Below are 26307 nucleotides of genomic sequence, written 5' to 3' on the forward strand. Positions count from 1 at the left end.
ATAACCCAGTTTGGGGTCATAATTGCAATCTTCCATAAAGATAACACATGATTTACAGAGCCACAGCGCGTATATGCACATCGAGTCGAAGCGAAATTTCGCTAAGTGTAGCTAAAGAAAATAATTATATGTTGCTAACCTAACTTATCTTCAACACACTATTTTGTGGAAATGTAAATTACGTATACGTTTAACGTTTTTTCAGCGAAGAGCATCAAATGCTCTCGTCAAAGGTGAGTTATAACGAATTTTAGGGGGAGAGTGCGATATGGCATTTCAGTAGAAATTGATTTTTTTTCAAGAAGCACCTTCTTGCCTACAAGATATTTCAGATGAAAAACATAAGGAAGTGCTTTCAACTGGGAGTGACTACACGTTATGGGAAATACATTCTAGAATACCTTCCACGTTTAAAATCCGATCATGCAAAAACTTTTAGCGCCTAAATATGGCAGCTGAAAGTGTGTACATACTGAGGCACAAGCCTAAAGTTAACAAGTAAGAGGTTCTAGTCGAGAGCTCCCGACTAGGGGATACCCTGAACCCTATTCTTCCAACATCAAATGTATATATATATTCTATATTAGAAGCTATATGTCAAGTTTGATGACTCTAGCTCTTATTATTTGCCAAAATTGCCCAAAAAACAGGATATCGATATCGATTTTTATCGATTGCTTGGAAACGGTGTAAGTTATCGATTATCGGAAACAAACTCGATCTGTGCAGGCACTAGGAGCATCTACATCTAAAATTTCATGTTTTCAAATGTTTTCTGTGATTATTTGATTGCAAGTATTTTATAGCGATAGTAATTGCTTGCGTTTTCTATTAGTAATGTCGCTAGCTCTTAAAATATATCACGGTAATATATATTTCGATTTTCCAGTCTCTAGCTTCTATAGTTTCCAAGATCAACGTGGTCATACACACGAACAGGGCTTGATCGACTCTAACACGTCGTCCTGATCAAGAACAGATGCATAAGCTCTATGGGATCGGAATTCCTATTGCCGGGTAAGCACGTAGGTGCAAGGAATACAAATACTGCAAAAACACTTGAATTGCATGAAAGCGAATTACAAACACAGATTGCCTACGAAATCCGTCACATTAAAGCCTAATACCAAATAATATCAGGTTGCGCTCAGTTCTAAAAAAAAAACAGCTCTTAATAGAGCTATAAACAAGTGCGAGTCATTCGGGAATAGAATTGCCGCATTTTCAATGCATTCATTTAAATAATGAAAATGAAATAAATTTTAGCATAAATATGTATTCATTCAATATGCAATAATGAATTGAATTACAAATTGAATTCGTTTTTTATTTTTTTGAAATTCACAAAATTGATTTCACTCATTTGAATAAAGAACTGAATTCAATTCAAAGCTGAAAGCATTTTTTATGCTCGACTCACAAAGGAAACATGTGTATATTTATTTGCGCACTATAGAACTATATATACATACATACATATATATAAATGAGGAACTCTACTCATGAGATGGAGCCAAAAATATTGCGTCCACGCCCACAATCGCCCCAGAAGTTGCGCAATTCAATATTCCAAAAACTTAGTGCCAGCAAGAGGACTCTACTTTGAACAGAGTATTGCGCAGCCGTGTACACCCTACTGCAACGCTTTTAGTTTTTTGCTTTGTTGCTTTGTTTAAAATTTTTCGTTTGAATAGACAATTAATTAGGTTAAAATTCAATTGCATTTGTTAAGAAAATAAGCTAGTCGATTGGCAAATATTAAGTTTACACTGAAACAGAATTTTTTTCTTTGCATTGACCTTAAACGGAACCTTAAGGCGTATTAGCTGACTACCTGAACCGGAATCATATATTTCCAAAAGCCGTTTCGATTTAAAGCAATATTATGTTCCACGGAAAATTGTTAAAATATGTGAGAAGCAAGGTTCAAGCCAAAACCTGGTTTCAAAGAAGTAAAAAACTATATTCACGAGCCATGGAACAATTTAGCTGTGCCTGCACTCTTGTTGCACAATATTCGACTGCAGAATGATAAATGTTATTTATTCCAAAAAATATATATCCCAAAATAAAAGCAATAATTAAAATGCAATTTGCATATTTGTTTTTGCAGCTTTAGTTTTTGCCACACTCCCAGTTTAAGATGCGTTTGGCTCAGCTTTAACTATGTCTGCGATGCCGCATAAAAAAATGCATACAATTGCAGTTCCTTAGCCCATTTGGCAAAAAATCAAAAGGGCAATGAAACTTTGCTGGTCGCCTCAGTCAAGAGCGTTGAGGCCATAAAAAAGCTGAAGTGTGGCGCCGAAAAGCGGGCAACACGGCGTACGCTTGCGGCAGCGGCAACGGCAGCGCCACAGTTGAGGGCAAGTGCTATAAATCTAACGATAATTTGATGAGAGACGTTTAACGATGCTTTTGCGACAATTTGCACAAAAGAACCAACCGAGACCTGCCCATGCTACCCACACACCCGACACACTTACAACTAGAGGTCAATGATCTCATCTTGGGCCGAGCAGCATTTCGTTTTAATTTAAGCCCGCCCGGGGCTCAAGCAGGTCTTAAGCCAATTAAATTAAACAAATGCCACAAAACTGTTGCATAGCTGGGCTCAGTGGGGCATGTTGGTTGCGTTTGTGTGTGTGTGTGTGTGTGTGTCTGTGTGGTGCCCTGAATACGGAATCCGGAACTCGGAATCCGCTTCGCTGTTGTAAGCCATTTGCAAAGTTTACGAGTATTTTATTTTTTACACAGAATTCTACAAATTCCATCAAGGGCCGTTCGCCAGGTGGCGCCAGTAGCTCACTCAGAGTCTTTACTTTTGCATAAATTTCATGATGATTGTGTGCGGCCGCTTGTCGCATGCCCCACACCTTCATGTGCCTCACACGGCTGATTTGGCAAACATTATGCAACTGCAACAATTGCTGGCAAACGAAGCCAATCAGTCGCCAGCGATAACGTTGACTGGCGGGTGGTGAGTTTTGGGTGGTGCTGGAAATTACAGCTCACCAAAAATAAAATGCATTGAGCCACCGCTGACAAGCTCCACCCGACCAGCAGCTGCTGACGAGACACAAAATCATCTGCCATAAATATTAGATTAGAAAAGTGTGTGTAAAATATGCTGACAGTTTGACGATGGGCCGGGTTTTTGTAAGGCTTGTGCCCTTATCAGCATATTGATCAGTGCGGCAGAGTTGCATTCACCGAGCTCCATGTGGCACTCAACAGAAAGCAGGCGCAAATTAAGCGAGCAAACAAATGGGCCAAGTTTGTCCATAAAAAAAATTGGAAGAAGAAGATGAAAGAAAGAAACAGGCGAAAGACACAAAAAACACGCACGGGGGCAACATAAAGTACCATGTGTACGAGTATGAACCCGAAATTAAATGAAAGATTCATGTTAATGGCATTGAAGTGTTTATGCGGCGTATACTTGATTTTTATATCTGTCGACCGTTGTGTTAAACTGTCTGACAAAAGTGCGTGCAACGAGCCCACAGATAAATAATAAATGAGGCCAGCCTGATGACAGACCTATACATGTCAAAGGATATTGAGACGTTGTCAATGGGATATTTGATTGAGGCTGGCTAAGCCACAAGAGATATGCAAGTTAATCGCAGGACAACATCGTTACAACAAGAATGCCAAGAATTGATAGCTAAATACTCACGCCAAATGCTTGGCCAATCTCTCAGCCAGTCCAGAATGTAATCGGTCCGGTATCAAGTGCCAAGAAACCAACTGGTGAGCACTGGTGACAAGGATGCCTCGGCAACGCCTTAGTTGATGAATCCGCTTTCAAATTGTCAACTGAAAATGTACGTCGAGAGCGTTGACTGCGTCGGACTGCTCGCAAAGGACCGTCTGGGACAACCTGCCGCTGGGCGAGAGAAAAGCGAACTGAATCAAGTCCGGCGACTGATGCTGCACCAAATACGAAGCCGACTGCCAACTGCCAACTGCCAACAGCCAACTGCCGCCTGCCGCACGATGCCGAACCGAAACGAATGTCGGCCGACCGACCGACCGACTTACTGCCCCTTACTGCTTCCCATTACTGCCGCTTAACTTTTGCCCACAGGCATTCCACATAATAGTAAATTGTAGACTGAGATGAATATCAAATAAAAAAAATATAAAAAAAAAAAAAAACCAAAAATACTTTATTATTTTGTAGAAGCCAAGTTTAGGATTATTATCACTACAGCATTAGCCTGCCAATCGCAGTAATTATCAAACTTGGGCGCCTGTCATCGCTGCGCTCGGCTCACAGATAAAGTGAAAGTAGTAATAATATAACACTTAACAGTAACAGGCATACTTACTGTCACACCAACATTAACAGCAACAGTAAAAGTAACAGTAGCAATTACAGATCACAGTAACTGCCAAAGTAGTATTTAAGTTTATGTGCCTATTACCGCCTGCTTATTTGTTAGTCTCGGCCATGCTGGCAACTCAATCACTTTTATTGACAGTCGCATTAGTAATATCTATGTAATAATATTGAAAGCAACAGTAACAATTGCAGTTGTAGTTACAACAAACGTTACTTTAACAGTAGCAGTAACAATCACAGTAATATCAAAGTAATATTAACAGCAACATTAACAGTTGCAGTAACAAGCACAGTGACAGTTGCGGTCATAGACAGAGAAACTTTAACAGAGGCAGCAACAGATGAAGTCAGATCTGTCAAAGTAACAGATCACTGTAATGTCATGGTTATATTAACAGCAATATTAACAGTTGCAGTAACACGCACAGTAATTATATTAACAGAACCAGTTTCTGTGACAATAACAGTTACAGTTAAATGGAAATTTATGTGCCAATTTCGCCTGTTTGCTTCAATAGCTGGCCTACATCTGAATATTTCGAAATGCTTTCCAACTGCACTGCGACGTAATGAGCAAATGTACCTCGTGTGTTTGTGTGTCACAGCCGAGTCAAAGTAAGTGCCAGTTGGGCTTAACTCAATTTGCACCTGTCATAAGGGAGGGCGGGGGTAGGCGTCATTTTAGTTGGGTGCATCTCGAGTGCAGCGCGGTGCATGCAACAGGGTGCATAAATAAATACTGACATGTTTACACTGACTGGCTTTTGTTGTTTTTTTTTATACCCTGAACCAATTAAAAATGGGTATAAGGGTATATTGTATTTGTGCAAAATGCAAATGTATGTAACAGGCAGAAGTAAGCATCTCCGACCCCATAAAGTATATATATTCTTGATCAGCATCAATAGCCGAGTCGATCTAGCCATGTCCGTCTGTCTGTCCGTCCGTCCGTCCGTCCGTATGTATGAACGCAAGGATCTCAGAACCTATAAGAGCTAGAGACTTGAAATTTTAGATGTAGATGCTCCTAGTTGCCGCGCAGATCGAGTTTGTTTTCGATAATCGATAACTTACTCCGTTTCCAAGCAATCGATAAAAAAACGATATCGATATCCTGTTTTTTGGGCAATTTTGGTAAATAATAAGAGATAGAGTTACCAAACTTGACAATATAGCTTCTAAAATAGAATATATATATGCATTTAATGTTGGAAGACGAGGGTTCAGGGTATCCCCTAGTCGGGAACTCCCGACTAAAACCTCTTACTTGTTTTTTGCTGTCAAAAGGTGTTACCAACTTTGTGCTTCAAACGGGGCGTAGAACTGTGAACTTGCCATTCCGAATGGCTTGTTCGTGCCTCTACTCAGCCCCGTACCATGGAATATGCATTATTGCATAACTTCGGTGCTTATTGTCCGATCGTTATGAAATTTTCAGAAGGTAAATATACGATTCAAAGTGTGTAAGTATAAAACCATAAAACTCTAGCTGAGTGAGAGCCAGAGAGAGAAACAATTTTTTTAGACTCTCAGCACCAAAAAAGTAATATACTCTTAGTCTACGAGACATCGAAATTAGAGTTCCTAGCTCTCATAGCTGCTTAGGGGAAATTGCGCCAGCAAAACAAGTAGGATGTTCTAGTTGAGAGCTACCGACTAGGGAATACCCTGAACCCTCTTATTTCAACACCAAATGCAGCCCGCGCTACGCGCTCTTTTGCTTTAATAGTAATAAAGATAAATTAAAAAAAAGTTCCCTTGGCAGGGTTCGAACTGACCGCAATATTTGTTGCCGCCTCCATTCAACAGCCACACCAGACAAAAAAAGAAAAAAAAAGATTTTCACGCTTATAATTTCCAAGATCGACGCAATCATATAGATGGATAGACATATCATTTAAAAAAAAAAAAAACAATATTCAGCACAATTAATTTAAGTAAGAAACTTATTCTAGTCCAAAGAATACAAGAGTTTTCTGAGAAACAATAAAGGAACAATTTCGGGCAGAGTTCGTATTTGTTAGCCTTAAGAGTTAGCGGTACACAACACTGAGTCGTGTATTTCTTTACGGTTTGAGAGTGACTGTATGCCGCCTAATTGACATGCTGTGCAGCCAGTTTCCAGTGTTGCCTGACCCCACCGTTTCCTCATATGTAAGTGTGTACCTATGTATGTGTGATTGTATTTATTTATAGCTTTTGGCCACACGTTGCGCTATTGCCAAAACTCAGACCACAAAAAAAAAAAAAAAACTTTAATTGTCGCTCAAGTGGCGTACCCCGTTGGCCCCCCTTATGCCGGCACCACCACCTGCTGGAACAGTAGCAACAGTTTCGCTACCTTTTTGTGACTTTCTTTCCGCAATAAACGTAAAAAGTGACACCCACAGCTCGTTGGCATACAAATGCGAACAATTCGAGCGCTCATCAGCGTTTGCCAACATCTCTGTCTCCTTCTCCCGCCCCCTCCGTCTTTAGACCATTCAAGCCCCATGTCTGGCCAAGTCGAGCGTCTGGTCAACAAAATTGAAATACCAATTCAAATTCGCGTTGCGCTTATGCAAAGAAGACAAAAGAAATGCACAAATTATGTGAAAAAAAAAACCAACAACAGCCAAGACAAACGAGAGAAAAAAATGATATAAAAATAAAAACAATTAAACAAATTACATTTCGAGTAAATATCTGCAATAATTGTTGTAAAACCGCCGTGGCTGGCCATGCATTTGGGCCAAGTCTAGCCCGAACGAAGCGGTTAAAACAAAGCACAAAACAAAAACCCAAATAAAATAATAATTAAATAATTTGGTCTGCCCCGCAGCAGCAACAACTTAAAAGTTATATAATATTCCACGATTATGACTGTGGTAATTATTTGTTATTGTTTTTTTCGCGTCACGATTGCCAGCTGAGCTGCTTCTCTCTACCATTGAAAATGGGTACAAAAAATGAGAAAGGGTATTATTTTTTTCTACGTTTTTTGGTGGTTTCTAATAGTTTTTCGCTGCGTGAACATTGCATCGTTGGTTGGAACCGTGGCCAATAGCGTTAACTTCTGTGAATATCCGACAGCTCTATCTGCGTCGGTGTGAGAAGAAACCAGACGCTGACCACGACGCAATCATTTCCAGCTGGGCTAGGTTAGTTAACCCGCAAGTCGCTACAACGATTAGTGGTCATTGTTTTTTCGACCCATCCTTCTTCCGTTCTTCCCTGAACCCAAATGATTGAGAAAGTAACATTTAGTTTCAGCCCTAGGCATGATTGATACCTGATATGATCTGACAAATACAACAGATATAGCTTCTAAGCAAACGAAGTATAGGCCACTATAAATACATTGCACCGCTGATCCGACCTTCCGTTCTCCTTAAATACAGCCGATTGAAAGAGGAGCACTTAGTTGCATCGCGGGGCAAAGCTTAACTCTAAAATAGCTGACGAAAATAGTTCTTTCTTTAACCCTAACGATTGAGAGACGAGCACTTAGTTCCTTCCCGATACAAAACTGAAATCTGAATGAACTTGGGGGACGCGCTCAGAAAAGTTGATACATCTTCCAACCAAACGAAATTTTGACCATTATTGGTCCATTATAATGCCAACCGATCCACCTACCTCCTTGAAACCATATGATTAAGAAAGGCGCATCCAGTTCTCACCTGGGTCGAATTACATCTGAAATGAACTTGGAGGTCCTTACCTTAGGAGACCTTAGAGATTCAACAGAAATAGATTTTAAGCAAAGAAATTTAGATCACTATTGATCCATTGTAATGCCATCCGATCTATCTCCCATTCATCCCTGAAGAAAAATAAGTCGAACAGTGTTTATAATATTCATCGCAAAATGATATATCGATTTTTTGTTCTGATATGTATTATGTATATAGACTAAAGTTCTCATCGCAATGCTAGGCAACAGTTTGAAAGCAACTGGAGAGCAGATCCGTGCACTGCTTGGCACCAGGCTGGCTTAACATGAAATTTTGGACAGATTCGAAATTCGTATTTGAAATTCGTTTGTCAATTCGATTGATTAAAAATTACATCAAGTTATTGCCAAAATTTTACATATTACAAATTCAGCGCAAGCATTGAGCTGTCGTACAAAATTTCAATATCCAACACATTCATATCCAAATATGTCGCTGCTTAGTGAGATAAAAGCTGGCACAGCCATTACGGCTGGTACACGGGCGGGCACCCTGCATCCAGATCTGAAACCGTGGCAGCGCATCGATTTGCCGCTTTGCACACAGTCGAACTTGTTTAAGGACTGGGGCTGTCGGCTGCGCAACAAGAAGGCCCTGGAATATTTTACACGCGCATTGTCCGTCTGCAAAAGTCAGGGGAATAACACCTGCTGTTTTGACCAACCGACGACTCCGGCCGGGCAAAGGTGCAAAGCAATTGAGGGACAGTTTTGCAGCTTAGCCTCCGATGCGCTGGATAAGCGTAGCCTTTGTCGGCGGTCAATTGCCCAGCCGGAACTGGCGTGGGAGGATGCGCAAAAGGCGCACGAGTTGTTGGAGCTACAAGGACTCTCGAACATTGGCTATTTAATGAACAAATGCGATGCACTTTTCGAGTGCAATCGCTTTGAAGACAATCTAGTCCAACTGAACATTGAGGCTCGTAAGTATCAAGGACAATCTATCAAGGATCGCTTTCAGTTGCGTGCAAATCACGTAAGTTTTTGGGTGTTGACTCACGGACCCCGTCCTAACAAACCTTTTGGCGTCTTTATACGCTAGACAATTGGCGTGCTCGAGGATACCCTTGGCGATAGCCTCCACCCCTTTCTGCTCGACAATTGGCCGTTGATAACGGAGGTGGCACGCGCTCGCCGGACATCCGTTGCGTTTATGCCACGCCCCCTCTGGCAGCAGCTAAGCGAGAAATTTGACTGCGACGTGGAGAGCGTTAACGACATACAAAAGCCCCTGCTCTCACCGCTGGAGCGTGCACGTCGGCAGGTCTGCAAGAGAGTCTACAACAATCAGTATCTGCACAAGAGCGCCGTCGATGTGGTCATGCTGGGTCAACTGCAAAACGACAAGAACTTCCTCAATCCACTGTCGCACTATTCCACGCCCTACATGTCCGAGCTGGCCTCTGAGCAGTATGCAATTGTCAAAAAGTTCATGGTAGTCCTGGTTTCTTGCTATACCCTTTCACGAAATATGTAACGCATAGACGCAGACAGATTTGGCATTTACGAGCCTTTCTATTCATCTGACACATCCGCAAAAGCACATCAAATTTGAATACAATATTATGTAGCATTTATGGGTATTTAAGCTTCGGTGTGCCATAGATAATCGTTCTTTCTTATATTCCCATTCACCTTTGATTACGAATTATGCCACCTATTTACAGAAATTGATGCATGCCCGCAACCCACTGTACCACTGCAGGCAGGTGAAATGTCGTGTTAGCAAAATCTGTGAGAAGAACCGCGAGAATTATCTGTACCGTGTGGAGCATCAGACTCGTCGCGACTGCTTCCGTATGCTGCGCGAGGTGCACCGCCGGCGCCAGGAACAGAACATCGAGCGTCTTACCGACTATGTTGAGCACATCATGTCCAGCAGCATTGAGCTGAAGACACAACGAACGCTGCCCTGGAAGTGGGAGTTCGTGACCGAGGTGTACAACATATTGGCACTGGCCCATATCGATCGGTGTGCGGTGCCGAAGAATATTGACTTTCTGGATCTTAAAAATCACTCGATGCTCTATTTGCTGCCAACGGATCGCGTCAAGGAGCAGACTATCACATTTGGAGGGCCCAATGTATACAGTGAAATTGACAAGGATGATGAGCGACTTAGTCGTGTTACGTAAGTGGTTGGGGGAATTTATATGTTATATATATATAGATACATATCGTATTTATCAAGGCTGCAAACCCATTCAAAAATAGTTGTCGGTGGTAGGGTTCAACGTTAAGCTATACTCTGCATTTGCATTCGGCTTGATTTTCCACATTGATGAACTCGGTTTTAAGTTCAAGTAAATAAGATCTATATTCTATATTCAAAATTAAAGAACAAAAACGGCGCATGTCCATCGCTAACTCTGACCATAACTACTAAGTACTAATTGGTATTCGAAACTCCAATCTGACCCACTTTAATTGCAGGAAGAAACTGAATCGACTGAAGGATCGCCTAATCCACTCTCGCTATGCGATCGAACGGACCTATCTGTTCTTCGAGATAGCGCGCTGTCACTTTAAAGAGTCGCGCTTCGACAAGACCCTGATCATGGCGCATAAAGCGTCGCACGGTAAATATATATAAACATATAATTTCCTATAAAAATAAGTTAATTAAGTAGGCCAACTTTTAGAGGCACGCATCTGCAACAGCATTGTTTGGCGCTTCAATATCACCTTTCTGATTTGTCAGGTGCATGCGATATTCAATCGTTTCGAGCGTCTCAGCGAATCGCTGGGCAAAGCCAAGCAATTGGCCGCCAGGCTAAAGTCAACCAAGCTGCAGGCCTATCTGGCGCTATGCAATGCGGTCAACGATTATGAGCTGGATTATCAGCGTAAGAAGCAATCGGAACACAATTTACCAAAAAGCCGCAGGCGCAAGGGACGCCCCTCGCTGGCATCCTTTGACTCGGCTGACAACAATTTATAGCACTTGGGTCAATGAGTGGGCGTGACGGGGTGCAACAACAACAGCAACAGCAACAACAGCAGCAGCGACAGCAACTGTTGCTGCTGTTCTTGTTGCTGCTGCTGTTCCTGTTGCTGCCGCTTGATGCGCTCCAAATTGTCTGGCAGATTTTAGATTTCTTTAATCTCTTATACGTTTTTCTATTTGATTTATTTTTTTAATTTTCTTTCGCTTAATCTTTTATTTGTTGACTTTTTTTCTACGTTAGCAATAAATATGTATTAATTAACAAGCATTTAGCATAAACAATTCATTAACAATTATAATAAATTAACAATCAGCTGTTACTGCTGAAACCGAAGCTGCTGCAACAATTATATGCCGCTGCGCTGTCGCAGCAGCAGCCGTCGCAGTCGTCGCTGCTGCAGTTGCAGTTGCAACTGCTTAACCCCAGTTCCATTAGCATTGCCATCAACAGCTTCACGGCTTGGCTCATTGTTGTTGCTGCTGTCGTTAGGCCTGACAGCGCTTTCATTGTCATTAGCAGCTGACGCCTCCTGGGCTAGCGCCAGCTTGTCATCGTTTTTAGCATCATCACCGTCATCACCATCATCGCCATCATCGGAATCATCATCATCACCGTCATCAGCATCCTCATCATCATAATCATCAGCCTCTGCTGGCGTCTCCTCAGCTTGCTGCACCTCCTCCGTTTGGGCCATTGCTTCGGTTTTGTTCACACTAGCCGCTACCTGCTGCCCCTCGGACAATGCCTCTGCCGCTTCAGCTGGCTTTTGCTGTGCGTCAGGCTCAGTGTCATCTTCCTCTGCTTCTTCCTCATCATCCACATTCACTTCATTGTCACTGTCATCTGCCATTGCTGCAACTGCTGCTGCTGCTGATGTTCCAGCCTCCTCCTTTGCCTCCTCGGATATTGTGGGCTGCTGCTCAACGCTGGCCTCCACTTCATCCTCTGCTAGCTGCGCTGGTTTCAACGTTGTCGTTGTCGTTGTTGTTGCTGCTGATGCTGCTGTTGCTGCTGCTGCTGGCGCCTTGTTGCCTGTTATTGAATTGGTAATTGTTTCAATTACTTCATTTTGCTTTAGGTCGCTCTCGCCAGCACTGTCAGCGGCAAGCTGTGGCGCCTCCTCCTGTTGCGCCTGCGCCTGCACAACACCGGCATCACCTTCACCTTCCACATCAGCGTCATCGTCACTGTGATTGTCACTGGCGGACACAGCCAGCTCTTGATCCCCAGCCATAAGCATTTCACTTTCAATTGGCAATGGCTCGGGCTCTGACTCGAATTCGGCCTCTGTTTGGGTCTCCATCTCAGGCTGTTCAGTCTGCTGATCCACGTCCTCCGGCAGCTCGGCATAGTCATACTCGAGCGAATCCTTGTCATTCTCATCGGCTTTCGCATCGCCGGGCGGCAGGACTGGCTTGCCGTTCTTGTCCACATACTGAACGCCATCGAGACCCATGCGCATGCACTGGAAATGCATCTCGAACAGATCTGTGGTGGCCAGTCGGACCACAAAGTCCATGCACATGTTCAAATTGTTGCCCACCATCGCCACGTCGGTCAGCTGGACGCACATGGCCATTGGCACGCCCATCATGACGGGTATGCAGAAGGGCGATGGATTTCGCAGAGAGATGCCATATTTGGACGAGGGACGCTCGTTTAGATACACTTCCAGCTGTGCCTCCTCCAAATGTGGCACAAATGTTATATTGGCGCAAACTGCAAACGCACAGACACATGGCAATTAGTTAGAAAGAAAGTAACAACAGTTAGATCTACAGAAGAGTGTGTGTGTGTGTGCGAGAGTGTTGCTCGCAGCGCAATGAAAGTTGCGGGTGGAAGTTGCAATTCCAATTGGATGCCAAGCGAACACAGCTCCGAGCGGCAACATGCAAAAAAAAAACTACGCCAACGATTTGTGGCATTTTGATTGGCAAATGCGAGCATGTCATGTGAGCAGCAACAATTTGTTGTTGTTGTTGTTGTTGTTTTTTTGTTACTTTTGTCTGGCTGTCAATGTGTCGGCCATGCCACAGCTGCAACAAAGTTAAACGCTTTACACACTAGAGATGAAAACGGGTCGAGTGCCGCAAAAGGAAAAATTTTAGGAGGAATGAGTGGGATTTTTGCATGTTCCCGAAATGCCTGTGGGTGCAGAAATATATCAGCCAACTGGACACGTGGAGCAACACTCTATCTGTTATCTCTGAAGCAGCAGCAGCCCAGGCGCCTGGTTACCTACCCTTCTGATCGAACTTGTATTGATCTACTTTGAGGCCGGCACAGCAGCCGCATATCGCGGCGCGGCACTCGCACGGCTGCCCGAATGTCGACCAAATGGAGCCTTTCTCCGAATACTTAACGCTGGCCAAGTTGCGGCCACGCGACACGCTCACCGTTGGCGGCAAATACGGCGTGTGCGTGCCCAGCTCGTAAAAGATGAGTCCATTGCTGTAGCTGCGTGCCACAATTAGCGGCAGCAACGAGACGGCGCAGGCGCAAACGCACGCAAGCAGCGCAGTCGAGGACAACATTTCAATCACACTTTGCAAGGCACTGACAATATCCTTAAAGCAATTGCACAATTAACACAGCAACAAAAATAAATCACAGAAAATTGGTTTTATTTTTTTTACACTCAAAAAAAAAATAAAGGAGAAGCACGCGCGTTGTTGGCGACGTTCGATCAGCGTCCGCGTTTTGTTGCCAATTGCAGTAGCTCAACCGCTCGCGAGCGACGGGAATTAAATATTAAAACGCTGAACGCGTCGAGCGTTTGCTTAAAAATGAAATGGAAACCGCCAGCCGAAACAGCTGGCAGCGACGCCGGCCGAGGCAGCGACAACAGCAACAGCAACGGCAGCTGCTACTGTAGCTTTTTGCAATATTTTTTTGCCCCGAGTAAACTGTTGTATACGCTCACAGAAGCAATTATTTATATAATTATTAATGTTATTTATGTACTAGACGAAATAACCCGGCATTGCCCGTGTCTAAACATTGCTGTTAAAAGGGCAAATGTTCAGTAGCATATTTTTGCAGCTCACTTTAATTTCGGACCGACGCAAATAGCTATAAAATGATCAACTTTGCTTTCGAGTTGAACCGGCGACTTTTCGCTTGTTGGTCCGACGTTCAGACATCTAAGGCGTACAGGCTCATGACGTCACTTATATAAGAGGCTGCGTTTTTGTGTCTGTTTTTTCTACAAATTTCGAACAACGTTTTCCTTCTGCTTGGACAGGCTTGTGCTGAACCAAGGAAACTTTCTGTACAAATTACAACCATAAAGTTTGCAGTCAGTCAGTCAAGCAGAAGTAACTCTTTTGTGTATATAAATGTATGTAACATATATTCCAATTTATATATATAAAAAACATATATTTGTCTTAAAGCACTTACCCAACAATCCTCATTATATTATTGACATCTTTAAGCAGGAAACTTTTCCAAATTCACATCACCTAAAAAAATAAGACATGAGGAAACAAATTAGAGTCAAAGCAACACAGTTTGTTAATATAAAACTTATAATTATGATTATCATCAAAGCAAAGCGAAAATCTGTAATCTTAATTGAATCACAAGAATAGCACAACAGGGCGATCTTTACTATACAACGAATATCTAGATCTTTTACTAATTTAGAGCTAGAATGACCAAATTTAAAATAAAGATGAGCTTCTGATGAACTTCTTATTATATTCATCCTAGTATAACGCCCATTGTAGTGAGGCACATCGGCAAATCTTTAGCTCTTAGCAAATTTGACTTTTAGCTCGCCTTTGGAGTGAAGTAAGTAAATAAAACTTGCATTAAGTCAGTCAGTCGGGTAGGAGCTAATTTTTCGTTCGACAGAATACGCATTTCAAGGATTTAGCAAATTCCACCATCAAGGGTGAAATACGGGCGGAAAACTTTTGATTACAATTTCATTCTCATTCTCAATTTCAAGACATATGTGTATATATTCTTTGTAAAAAAGCAACCTTATAAAAATAAATTTCTTTCTGTTAAATTTAACTAATAGTTGAATGATTAGACATGCAGATAACATTTTTAGTGTTGCACAACGGCAATTGACAAACTCTTCGATATGCAAGAGCAGAGAGCATTTCTTCGTCGGCTTGTTAACAAAAGAAAATTGTTATCAGCGCGCTGCTATCGTTGGCAGTTGCTGTCACAGTTAACGCTAGCTGCTGTTGTTGCTGCCGACTGCGACGTCAGCTGCGCAGCTGTTGTTTTTTGGCTTTTGGCTGTTGCCGCTATTTTTTTTTTTTTTTTGTTATTTTTATTTTGTTGCTGTTTGTTTGTTTGTTTTGTCTTCTTGGCTGCTGTTGCTGTTGCTGTTAACTGTTGCGGCTGCTGCTTGGCTTTGTTGCGTGTGCCGCGCGTTTCGGGTGACAGTGACAAGAAAATTGCGCCGGTCGTGACTCGCTGGGAAAGCCAAAAACTGCTGCTGCTGCTGCCACTTGAACCTCTGCCACTTCTGCTGCCGTTGCTGCTGCTGTTGGCGTTGCGGCCCACCCGTTGTTGTTGCTGTTATGCAAAGCTTGGCACTTGGGTTAGGTCAGGGCGCTTACGGGTTCTGCACAGCGTCTAATAGAAAAGAAAAATTCAAAAAAAGAAGAAAAAAAACTCCCACCTTAAGAAAGCAGCAGCGGAAAAAACAAAAAATGTAGCTGGTAAAAGCGACTGATTTGTGGGCAAACGCTGGCCGTTTACATTGCTGATTTATCAATGGAAAGCAGCACCATTGTTTGGGCCATTTTCGCCGGCAATTTCGCCAGCCCAGCCGCCCAAAAAGGGTATTTAAATCCAATCGCATTAAGCGCAGCGCTGCGATTGCATAATGTGTCGGACTCGCATTGTCATTAGTCACGCCTGCCAGCTGTTCAGTGCTCCCAAGCCCAGTCGCTACCAATCTTTTTAAGCGTTTACGGGGCGAGAAAGAGAGCGGAGTGCACGACTAAGAAATAACCTATGCCCAGCAACGAGCTGAGTTTGTGTATGAGAAATGCATACTTGTATTACTTCGGTGCTTGTAGTCCGATATGTATTTTAGTTTTTAGGCCAAATGGATTTATAGCGTTCAAATGTGTGTAACTTGCCGGAGAGGGTAAAAAAAATATTCCCCATCGGTTCAGCGATTGTGTGATCTATATCTTTACTCCATATATTTAATAAAATTTAATAAGACCTACAATTATTATTGTGGTAATACCCATTTGTTCCCATTTGTTATTCCATAACAAATTTATTTACTCCTACTATGCCATACATTTTTGGCGCAAATGGAGGAAGTTATCCTAAAACTGAAATATTCAAGATCTGCAGGATATGCAAACGGGACATTGGAAGATCTAAGGTCCATCTAAAATCTCAGTTCAAAATTTCTCCAACTCTTTTCAGACCTGAGCTCCACTCGTTCAGACAGACGAACATGACTAGATCAACTGTATTGTTAATGAATACATGCTGTCGTCTGCCTGTTACATGCCGTGGCTCACAACCCATATGCCCTGTTTAACAATTTTCATTGAGTATATATATATAAAAAAAAAAATGTCAACGCTGCCAAGAGCTGCGACAATTAACGCTAATTCGACGTCGTCATCGTCTGCCACTGCCACTGCGCCTGCGCCAATTGCTAGACATTTGGAATTTCAAGGGGGCGGGGTGGTTGGATGAGAGGCGGCCGTGGTGCAATGCGCCCGTTTATGTAATGAGCATCGCTGGCGTTGTTGGCCATTGTCATGGCAATAGACGCGCCGCAAAGCCTGGTCGCTTATTGGATATTATTATTCATTATTCAGTATTCGTTATTCATGATTCATTACTGATAATATCAATTTTGAATGCGGCCGCCTTCGTTTCTCTTTCTTTGCCACTGTTATGGGGTCGTCATTAACGCTCGAACTTATCAATTGAACAGGTGAATTGAACAATTGCAGCTGCATATGGGTCAAGTGATGAACGCGTAACGCAAGTCGAGCCGATTAGCAGCACTTATTTTAAATGATGCCAGTCGCTTCTTTCTTCATAGTACTTATTTGTAAAACGGCCCGATGCAGTCGCTGGTAATCTTAATTAGGCGCTCTGATCAGCTGTCGCCTAAAGAAAATGTAATTGCGTTTAACTGTGCTGTCATACAATGTGTCAGAGTTGCATTTCAAATTTACAAGCAGGAATTGGGCATTGTATACTGACGGGTAACTGGCAGGTAAATTTTGTTCGAAATGCTCGCTAACTTTTGTCCACTGTTATTTTTAAATTTTTTGAATAAAAGTCAAATATTAAATTTAACTCTTTGCATAATATGGCTGCTGTCAGGAGGATAAGCTTATCATCAGGATAAAATGTTGATCGTTAGCAAATCAAATAGTAGCCGTTGTCTGTCTTGTGTTTATGATTTATATATGGTATTCAATCGAATCGAATCAGATCGAAATATCTATATATTAACAAGCGACTTTCTATTTAGGAAAGAGCGTAAGTATTTAAATTGGACTTTATTATTTATTTGCGGTTATTTTAATGATTCATACTTTTATGTTGTAATGAAATTGGGATCGTACTATAAGCTATATAAATATATATGTTCTTGATCAATAACAACATCTGAGTCTATGTAGTTATGATCGTCGCAGATGCTTATACGCAAACTAATCTCAAATATCTGATAACACTTTATACTTATTAAGCTTGTACTACAAATATATTTTATTGTGCCTACTTCTACTTAAAAATGAAAAAATCCCAAAAACTGGGATAAAATGTTAAACTAAAGTCAAGAGGTATGCTAGAACTTTATGTTGCTCCAAAAAAATTCTTTTATGACACTTAATTAAACACAAATAATTGAGCCACTCTTCTAACAGGTACCATATATTGTTATTATTAACAACTACCCAAATCACAGAAAAGGTAAAAACACAATTTAAGAAAGTAAGAAAAAAAACGTCGCATAATAATAAATGAAATAGCTACGAGTAGCTATGAGTACCCATGAATGCATTGTCCGCATAAATCCGTAAAAATTTGTAAACGTTTCCTCGAGCTGTGCAGATTACACCGCATAAATCAACATAGATATCCACACAAGCAGCCAAGTCCAAAATGGACCGTTGACTGTTACAGATCGGCAGGCAACTGGTTTGCTATGCCAGCACCTGTCCAGCAACTGACCCACGCTGGCAATAGAGGCACCTGGCCTTTAATATCAAAAAAAAACCTAACAAAACGAGCATTTGCCAGCACATAAATGCTCGACTAAGTGATATCGTGTAAAATTCAAGCCATACTCACATAATTCTCTGTGGTCGTGGAACACATACTTATAAAGCAAACACATTCCTTTGGAAGAATTTCCTAAAATGTTAGTGTGAATTTCCACACCACAAGGATAACTCGTTTGCTGAAAATATAAAAAAAAATAGTTCGAATGTATATCATTTTACTATAAATTTAAATAAAATCAAAGCAAAATAGAAATAAAGAAAACGTTTCGTTTCGGAGACATATGTTACTTAGAAATAAAATTGTTAAAATATCTATTCGACATTTTTAGAACATTTTTTTAAAGGAAAATTACATTTTTACCCACAATATAAATACGTTGAAACCGGAACAATAATGTATTTAAAAGAATGTGTTAATCCTCAGAATTAAAAGTAGCAAGTAAGAGGTTCTAGTCGGGAGCTCCCGACTAGGGGAGACCCTGAACGCTCTTCTTCCAACATCAAATGCATATATATATTCTATTTTAGAACCTATATGCCAAATTTGGTGACTCTAGCTCTTATTATTTACCAAAATTGCCCAAAAAACAGGATATCGATATCGATTTTAATCGATTGCTTGGAATCGGAGCAAGTTATCGATTATCGGAAACAAACTCGATCTGCGCGGGAACTAGGAGCATCTACATCTATAATTTCAAGTCTCTAGCTCTTATAGGTTCTGATCCTTGGACATGGCTAGATCGACTCGGCTATTGATGCTGATCAAGAATATATATACTTTATGGGGTCGGAGATACTTCTTTCTGCCTATTACATACATTTGGATTTTGCACAAATACAATACATCCTTATACCCATTTTTAATGGGTTCAATATTGTCTCTAGCTTTACGTGATTTCTAGTCTTTTTGTCTGGATGAAAAAAAGACTACAATTGGAGAGGTAGATTATATATTAAGTATGTACATAGTTACTGTAACTCTATTCCTTTTTTAACTATTAAAATAAAGGGGCTGATAACCCGAATTTTACAACCACGAAGTTAAAGATACGATATGAATGTAGTTCTTCAACTGAGATATAATCATTGAATGCTGTATTATGCCCCATTTGAGGCAGTTTTGTAGAGGGCATCAAATGTGGTTTGCAGACAGACTGGAGATGTGGCTTGGACTTGGACTTGGTCATTGGCAAGGTACGCATATGGATTCGTGACTTGCGCATGGATTAGAGTGACCATTTGGCGTGTTTATAACCAGTTCACCCGCAGCTCTGTGCGTGCGCTTCCGTTTTCCGGGCCAGGTCCAAAAAACTGGATGGCAGGCGACATAAAAATATAAAAATGAGCAATGCCTGCAATTGGAGCAACAATCGTGCAACAACCAGCAGAATGTCAACTTCAAGTCTTGTGTGGCTGCTCCTCCTGCTCTGCCATGGCATCGAAGGCCAGCAGCTGGTCTACGCGCGTGGCCAGCGTTCGCTTTATGGACCACCGTCGTTGGACTGGAACACCATCGGTAGCTTCAATCCCATCGGTCTGGGCCATATGACCAAGGATGAGCTGTTGACGCTACTGGAGGCCTGGCAAGATGCCGATGAAGACACCAAGCCGCCTGCACCGGAGCCAGCTGAGCATGCAGTACCAACGGCAGCGCCACCAGAGCGGCCACCAGCGCCACCACCACCACATCGTCCAGCGCCGCCTGCGCATCCGGCGCCACAGCCTCCACGTCCTGCTCCTGCACCAGCACCGACACCGGCACCCGGAGCACCAGTTACCGTGCGCCTGCCTGCCTTTGTGCCCATCCAGCTCTCGGCCATGTTCACGCCACCTGCGCAAGCTGGTGGTGCACAGGGAGCAGCTGCTCCCGTGGACACTGGAATTGCTTTCAACATTGACAACGGTGCGGGTGGCCTTGACATGGTTGCGCAATCCAATGATAGGGCCTCGCCACGCCTATTTCGCTTTATGCAGGTGCCCATGATTGCCGCCCAGCCGCGGGCACGTTCCCCCCAGCCGCCAGTGGTGCGCAATACCCTGGAAAGTGTTGACGCTGGCATTGCGCCACTTTCCAATCTTGTGCAGGCAAAGGCGCTCAGTGCAAGTGACAGGCCTAAGGATCTGCGTCAAGCGCCGCCAGTTAGACCCAGGTAAGCAACTTTTGTTTTTACTCATCTCTCGTGCTTATCGCAATGCACCTTCTTAGATTTGCGCTGCCACCCTTCCTAGCCAATGCGCCCGGCCCTCTGGAACTGGTGCCCTCCTCACAGATAATTGGCGAATGGCGCGAATAAACCAAACTCCTTGAAGCTTCCACTTTTTTTTTTTGTTATATATAGTCATAACGTACACACAATCAAAGCCTGATTCCAATATACGTAACGAACGTTAAAAAGCAAACGATTTACATTTTTAACAATTTTCCACTATTTTCACTTCTTGAAACGGTCCAATATTATTAATACGAGTGTAAAAGATTGACTCTTGTCTAAGTTTTATATATTTTATGAAAAACTCTTTGCTGTATGATACACTTATGTGTGCCTATATAGAAAAAATGACTAATTTATCATTTTTTTTTAATATTTTTTAAAATCAATTTGATTTAACAAAAATAATAAATTAATTAAGTAAAGATTAAAAATAAATCTTTCTTTTTTTGATTTTAAATAAGCCGCCCTTAATGGTATTTTCAAACACCGGCAATTTGGAGAATTTCGCCCCTCTGGTCACACTTTCGACAAACATATTAAATCCCAATAAGGTTATCATAGCCACGGTAGATAAAGAGTGTTGCAAAATAAACGTGAAAATACTAAAAAGTCAGTATATCTGTTAGGAAATGTTGTATTTTTTAATACCAAAATACGTAAACAGCTGATTTTTAACATCAACGAAAATGCGAAAACAAAATGATTTTTATTTGCACAAAATTTATATTTATATTAATTGCTGCGGAGCAAACGAAAAAAATCAATACAACGAATCATTTATGATGCAAAAACTCGTGGACGCTGTCATATATATTGAGAAAACAGGAACGTAGACGTAAGAGATGGTACTTATTTGCATCCTTTCAAACCCATTTCATAAACATTTCCTGTTTTCACATTTCATTCAATCTTGTTTAGACAGAGGCTTACAATAAACCAAAAATTAAACAATGATTGCTTGTTACTTGCTCGACTACGGAATACAACGGATTTCTGGCGTAAACGCAGTACGAATCCGAAAGAGATGGCATAATGAGACGCGTCCTACACCGATTAGAGGGAGTGCGGTTGTCAACAAATCTTATTGTGATGAAGGAGGACAGGAGCATGGGTCATAATGTGTAATTATAATTATAACTATAAATATGCCCAATTACAACAAGAGCAATTGCAGCAAACATGACGGAAACGACATCATGTGGAAACATTCCCGCAAAGGATCAATGGTTTTCACAGGAGCAAATGACGTTTAATCAACCCTACCAAAATCTCAAAGGTTATATATCGATATAACAAAAATGTAAGGGAATATCGAAGTTCGACCCGTTTACCCAGACGGACATGATGCTTCTGCCTGTAACATACATTTCCACTAACCAAACTTTATAATAGATGTATTAAATTGTACTTAAATCGAGTACGAATTGGAACCCACTTTCAAATTTGATAATACTTTATGTCTAAATTACTCCAATTTATTGGATCAAAGATACTTATTGGAATAAGATCGAACTCCTCGACTTAAGTGATTTAAATTTTAGTTTAAAATAAGAAGTTTTTTTTTTAGGTATTCTTATGTGTAAATAGTTATTGTACGCATCTAAGAAGTTATAAGATCAACTATAGTAGCCTGTGCAGTTGTACCTGCCTGTCTTTAAGGACCAACAATTGGAAAAAGACATATTCCTACTCGCCCAACGTCCAACCCTGATGCGAGTACGGATCAATAGAAACCCTCGTCCGAACTCTATATTAAGACAATAGACTAAAAATTGTTCTGTGGTTCCAAATGGAACTTGCTTAAATTGCTTTTTGCTTGATAGGGCTGCAGCATAATCAAATCCATTAAATATACTTGATCTTTGTATGCTATACGAGACATTGGAGGCTGTCCTAAAGAAAATGAACTAGAGAACGGGACGCGTGCCGATGCCAAGGGACATAGATGAATCAATTTTGTTGATATTACGATTCTGAATCAATAGCGACGGTAAACAAGGCGCAGGCACAGTTATATATAGTATGGGATATAGACTAAGTTTATAAGTTAAAGGATAATATATGCAGTATTGGTAGAGATCAGGTACTGCAGAACTGCCGCAAAGCAATGCTTGGTAGGCGCCTTACTGGTACGCAATTATAACAATAAGAGGTTCTAGTCGGGAGCTCTCGACTAGGGGATACCCTGAACCCTCTTCTTCCAACATCAACTGCATATATATATTCTATTTTATAAGCTATATGTCAAGTTTGGTGACTCTAGCTCTTATTATTTACCAAAATTGCCCGAAAAACAGGGTATCGATATCGATTTTAATCGATTGCTTGGAAACGGAGTAAGTTATCGATTATCGAAAACAAACTCGATCTGCGCGGCAACTAGGAGCATCTACATCTAAAATTTCAAGTCTCTAGCTCTTATAGGTTCTGAGATCCTTGCGTTCATACATAAGGACGGACGGACGGACAGACAGACGGACATGGCTAGATCGACTCGTCTATTGATGCTGATCAAGAAATATATACTTTATGGGGTCGGAGAAGCTTCCTTCTGCCTGTTACATACATTTGGATTTTGCACAAATACAATATACCCTTATACCCATTTTTAATGGGTTCAGGGTATAAAAATAATGACCACTCTTCAACTTACCAACGTGTATATGTATATATAGATATTTATATATATATCTATTTACTCCGACATCGGTTGCAGCGCTCAGCTCTAACATAACTGCTGCTGTCTCCAGCATGCTCAATGCCGAATTGTCCACCGTGTTGGGTCGTGGCATAGTTTCCTGCAGCGGTCGCCTGTTCGCTAAGAGTCCTTCACAGTCGAAGATGATGTGTGACTCGGAGTAATTGCCGTTCGCCCAGTTCCAGACTGCCATGTTTGAAATCAGTGTGTTCTTTCAACGGTCTATAGCTAGCGGCTGCTTCAGTAGCTGGACAATTCCTGCCACATCATAAATCAATAAATCACTAATGCAATGAATCGCGTCCATAGCCGGGAATAGCAAATCGTCAGCTCAACTTAGGAATGTAGAGTACCACAATCAGGCAGACGGTATCACTGTTGTTTGGATCCTAAGTGTTCAGGCTAATCCTGGATAACGCTCGGCAGGAAACTAGAGCCCAGCTGCGGTTGCACGATTTTTGTCAACCTTCAGCATCTTGCAGTGGACTACAAGGGCCATCTCATCTGCGATGCCAATAATGCTTTTGTCGATCAGAAATTTCATTACAGATCGGAAACTTTCAGAGGAGTGGTCCTAGAACTGAGACCCAGCGGGCGTCTGGTGGGCAAACGAGCCAACAGTGACAGTGAGAGAATCTACCTCTAAGATATGCGTCCTTTGTAAAGCCTGGTTCAGATATTCTTCTTTGGCACCATTCCCAGAATAGACGAGTTGTTTGCACCCTGTCAGGCACTTTGAGCCTAAGCCATCTAGGACTGTTCCCATCTGCTCCATGGTGCCTCTCAGGATTGTTTGTGCATCATTAATCTCTTGCACTGGCGACGGCCAGTTTGGCCATCATTTGCAACACTGATGTTGCCACTTGGCGCGGCATACATTGCTGAGGTGCAAAGGGGCACGCAAGGTCCTGCAGCTCATCCTCCATCATGACGTCATCTGCTTCAACTCCCAAGGAATGAATTTGTGCACGGCTCTATTATGTACATTTGTATGTAACACATAAACCATTTTAAGCGATTGAGTGAAGATATGCACAATTTTGTGTATATATGTACACACATACGTATGTATGTATGTTTGAATAACACATGTAGACACACAAATATACATACATACATACTCATACCGTTGAAACAAGCCAAAACCCGAATAGCGGCCAAAATCGGGTTGAAAATACGACTATAACCAAATAAATTGCGAGTTTTCGATAGCATATGTACATTAAATATGAAGGGAATTTGTTTTAATTATCAAAATATAATCGTTACTGATCAATTTGCAATATGCTACAACCCTTCTTTGCGCTTGACGGTTCAAATGCTTACTATCCTCTCTCTCTTCTCTTTAGGCTTGCCATGTTCGCTTTTGCCATCAGCGTCGCTGCCGCTGTTCAGCTGCATGCTTTGAGCATGGCTGACTCCTTAGCGATGTTAAACGGTTTTTTGATCGATCCGTTATTTGCGATTGCTATTAGTGGTGACATTTGCTACTCGTGGTGGGTGAATGACGACTATCGTCGCCTCCTCGTGAGAGAAATATATTTATTACTAAGAGATAAATTAAGTTATATAAGATCAGTTAGTTAAGCATGCTTAAACGAACGCAAAATCAATTAAAATAAAAAAAAAATTTACTTTTTTTTTTTTCAATAGTTGCACTCAGCGTAGCGTCACACTTTTTGTAATAACCCACTGTCCAATAAACATTCGCAAATTTCCTATAGTATATTTGCCAATCTTTAAAATGTATTACGTCAGAATATCTGGCAATGACGTGCCGAATGACGGACCTGTGCGTAACCATTTGATCCTCTGCGACACATGCATATGCATGTACATATGTATGTACATACATATTTATACATACATATGTATGTATGAATTTAAATACCAAAGCGAGTTGTTCCCCAACAATGCGAGAACGATTGCCAATGGAAGACGGGCAATAAAACAATTATTGCTATTCTCCATTTTCTTTCGCATGCTATTTGCTTTGACGTTAAGTTCCTCCACAGAGGACGAGCACGTTTGCAGAGAATCGCACAGATTACGCACTGGGCCGCAACGAGGCGCGTCAGCATCAGAGATTGAAACGTCACACTTCATAGGATTATTACATGGAAGCCTAATACAATGTAATTATAGATTAGGTACATATGTACATTTAAAAGAAACACATTTTAAAGAAAATTGTAAGCAAACGAAGTTTTTCAATTTTTATTACTTATTGTACAATCAGTGCGATTGTATAAGAAACTATCTACATATCTGTGACGTCATACGGAGAACAAAAAAATGCGTGAGTTCTGTTCAGTCTCAGTCTTTTTCTTCTTTCGCTCTCTGGCTGAAAACGCTCAAGCCTTGCTCAGCATGGCAGTCAATGATCTGCGCGTCAGGCGGCAACAACTAATAATGCGAACGCTTGCACATAACGGTTAAAATGTGAAAATATATGTATTAGTGGGTGTGCATTTTTATTTTTTATTTTTTTCTGTGCCAAAGTAAAACAAGGAAAATAAATCTGGTGCCAAAAAGTGTTAAGTGTAAAGTGTTATAGGGTGTAAAGCATAAATGTGAAAATAAATGAGTGTGTATTTTTTTTTTTCTTTTTTTGTGCCGTGCCAAAGTAATAGTGAAAAAAGAACAAGAAAAATTAATCAAAAAGTGGTAATAAGCTGTGAAGCATAATCCGCGAATGCAACAATAAAATTGGTCAAAAATGTGAGTATAAAGGAAACAAATTATTCGTTTTAAAATTATGTTTTGCTGTTGGTTTTTTTTTTTTACATTTTAAACTTAAATTATATTTTAATGTTAATTATTCTTCTTATATTTAAATATGGTCTCATTTTTCTGCTCGTTCGAAATGTGAAAAATATTGTGTGTTCATATTTACATTATGTATTTTTTTGTTTCTTCACATTGTGAGAATACCAAACCACAAAAAGAACGCGCAAAAAACAGTTATTACTGCATTTGTGTTTTTCTGCTTGCTTAGCTAGGCTTCCGCTTGAGCAAAGCGGAGAAGTAAAACATAACTGTATCTTAGCATACTTTTATTCTTTTGCGAGTGCTTCGCTTGATTTTGCATTTGCGCAAAGTGACCTTGGGATACAAAGAAACGTATGTAACGGTAAA

At 41.2% G+C, this 26307-nt stretch overlaps 4 protein-coding genes and 1 long non-coding RNA gene across 7 annotated transcripts in view; 3 read left to right on the top strand and 2 right to left on the bottom strand.

Moving 5' to 3' along the window:
• Positions 1-3875, bottom strand: part of LOC115767186 — a 30996-nt gene extending 27121 nt beyond the window's left edge. Inside the window, exon 1 of the mRNA XM_030711377.1 lies at positions 3683-3875. The gene's annotated coding sequence lies outside the window, so the exon portion shown is untranslated. The remainder of the gene's footprint in view (positions 1-3682) is intronic.
• Positions 3876-8361: 4486 nt separating this feature from the next.
• On the top strand, positions 8362-11234 carry LOC115767246. Of its 2 annotated transcripts, none has more exons than XM_030711450.1 (5): positions 8362-9042; positions 9109-9501; positions 9734-10197; positions 10500-10645; positions 10697-11234. In XM_030711450.1, the coding sequence occupies exons 1-5, from the start codon at positions 8497-8499 to the stop codon at positions 11005-11007; spliced, it is 1860 nt and encodes a 619-aa protein (XP_030567310.1). In that variant the 5' UTR covers positions 8362-8496; the 3' UTR covers positions 11008-11234. The 2 variants fall into 2 exon arrangements, with proteins under 2 accessions (XP_030567310.1, XP_030567311.1); XM_030711451.1 differs by having other exon boundaries at positions 8363-9042; positions 10709-11234.
• LOC115767202 (nucleolin) lies at positions 11233-13548 on the bottom strand. The gene is made up of 2 exons (XM_030711392.1): positions 13257-13548; positions 11233-12733 (listed from the first exon to the last, which is right to left on the bottom strand). The coding sequence occupies exons 1-2, from the start codon at positions 13546-13548 to the stop codon at positions 11361-11363; spliced, it is 1665 nt and encodes a 554-aa protein (XP_030567252.1). The 3' UTR covers positions 11233-11360.
• A 6051-nt stretch (positions 13549-19599) lies between these two features.
• Positions 19600-20552, top strand: LOC115767203 (vegetative cell wall protein gp1). Its single transcript, XM_030711393.1, has 2 exons — positions 19600-20408; positions 20465-20552. The coding sequence occupies exons 1-2, from the start codon at positions 19600-19602 to the stop codon at positions 20550-20552; spliced, it is 897 nt and encodes a 298-aa protein (XP_030567253.1).
• Positions 20553-21194: 642 nt separating this feature from the next.
• LOC115767227 lies at positions 21195-21925 on the top strand. Of its 2 annotated transcripts, none has more exons than XR_004018365.1 (3): positions 21195-21316; positions 21390-21592; positions 21646-21925. It is a non-coding gene; the product is annotated as an uncharacterized LOC115767227 (long non-coding RNA). The 2 variants fall into 2 exon arrangements; XR_004018364.1 differs by having other exon boundaries at positions 21196-21306.
• The last annotated feature ends 4382 nt before the right edge of the window (positions 21926-26307 follow it).

This window comes from Drosophila novamexicana, unplaced genomic scaffold (assembly GCF_003285875.2).
Source record: "Drosophila novamexicana strain 15010-1031.04,08,12 unplaced genomic scaffold, DnovRS2.1 tig00001353-arrow-arrow-pilon, whole genome shotgun sequence".
NCBI classification, from domain to species: Eukaryota; Metazoa; Arthropoda; class Insecta; order Diptera; family Drosophilidae; genus Drosophila; species Drosophila novamexicana.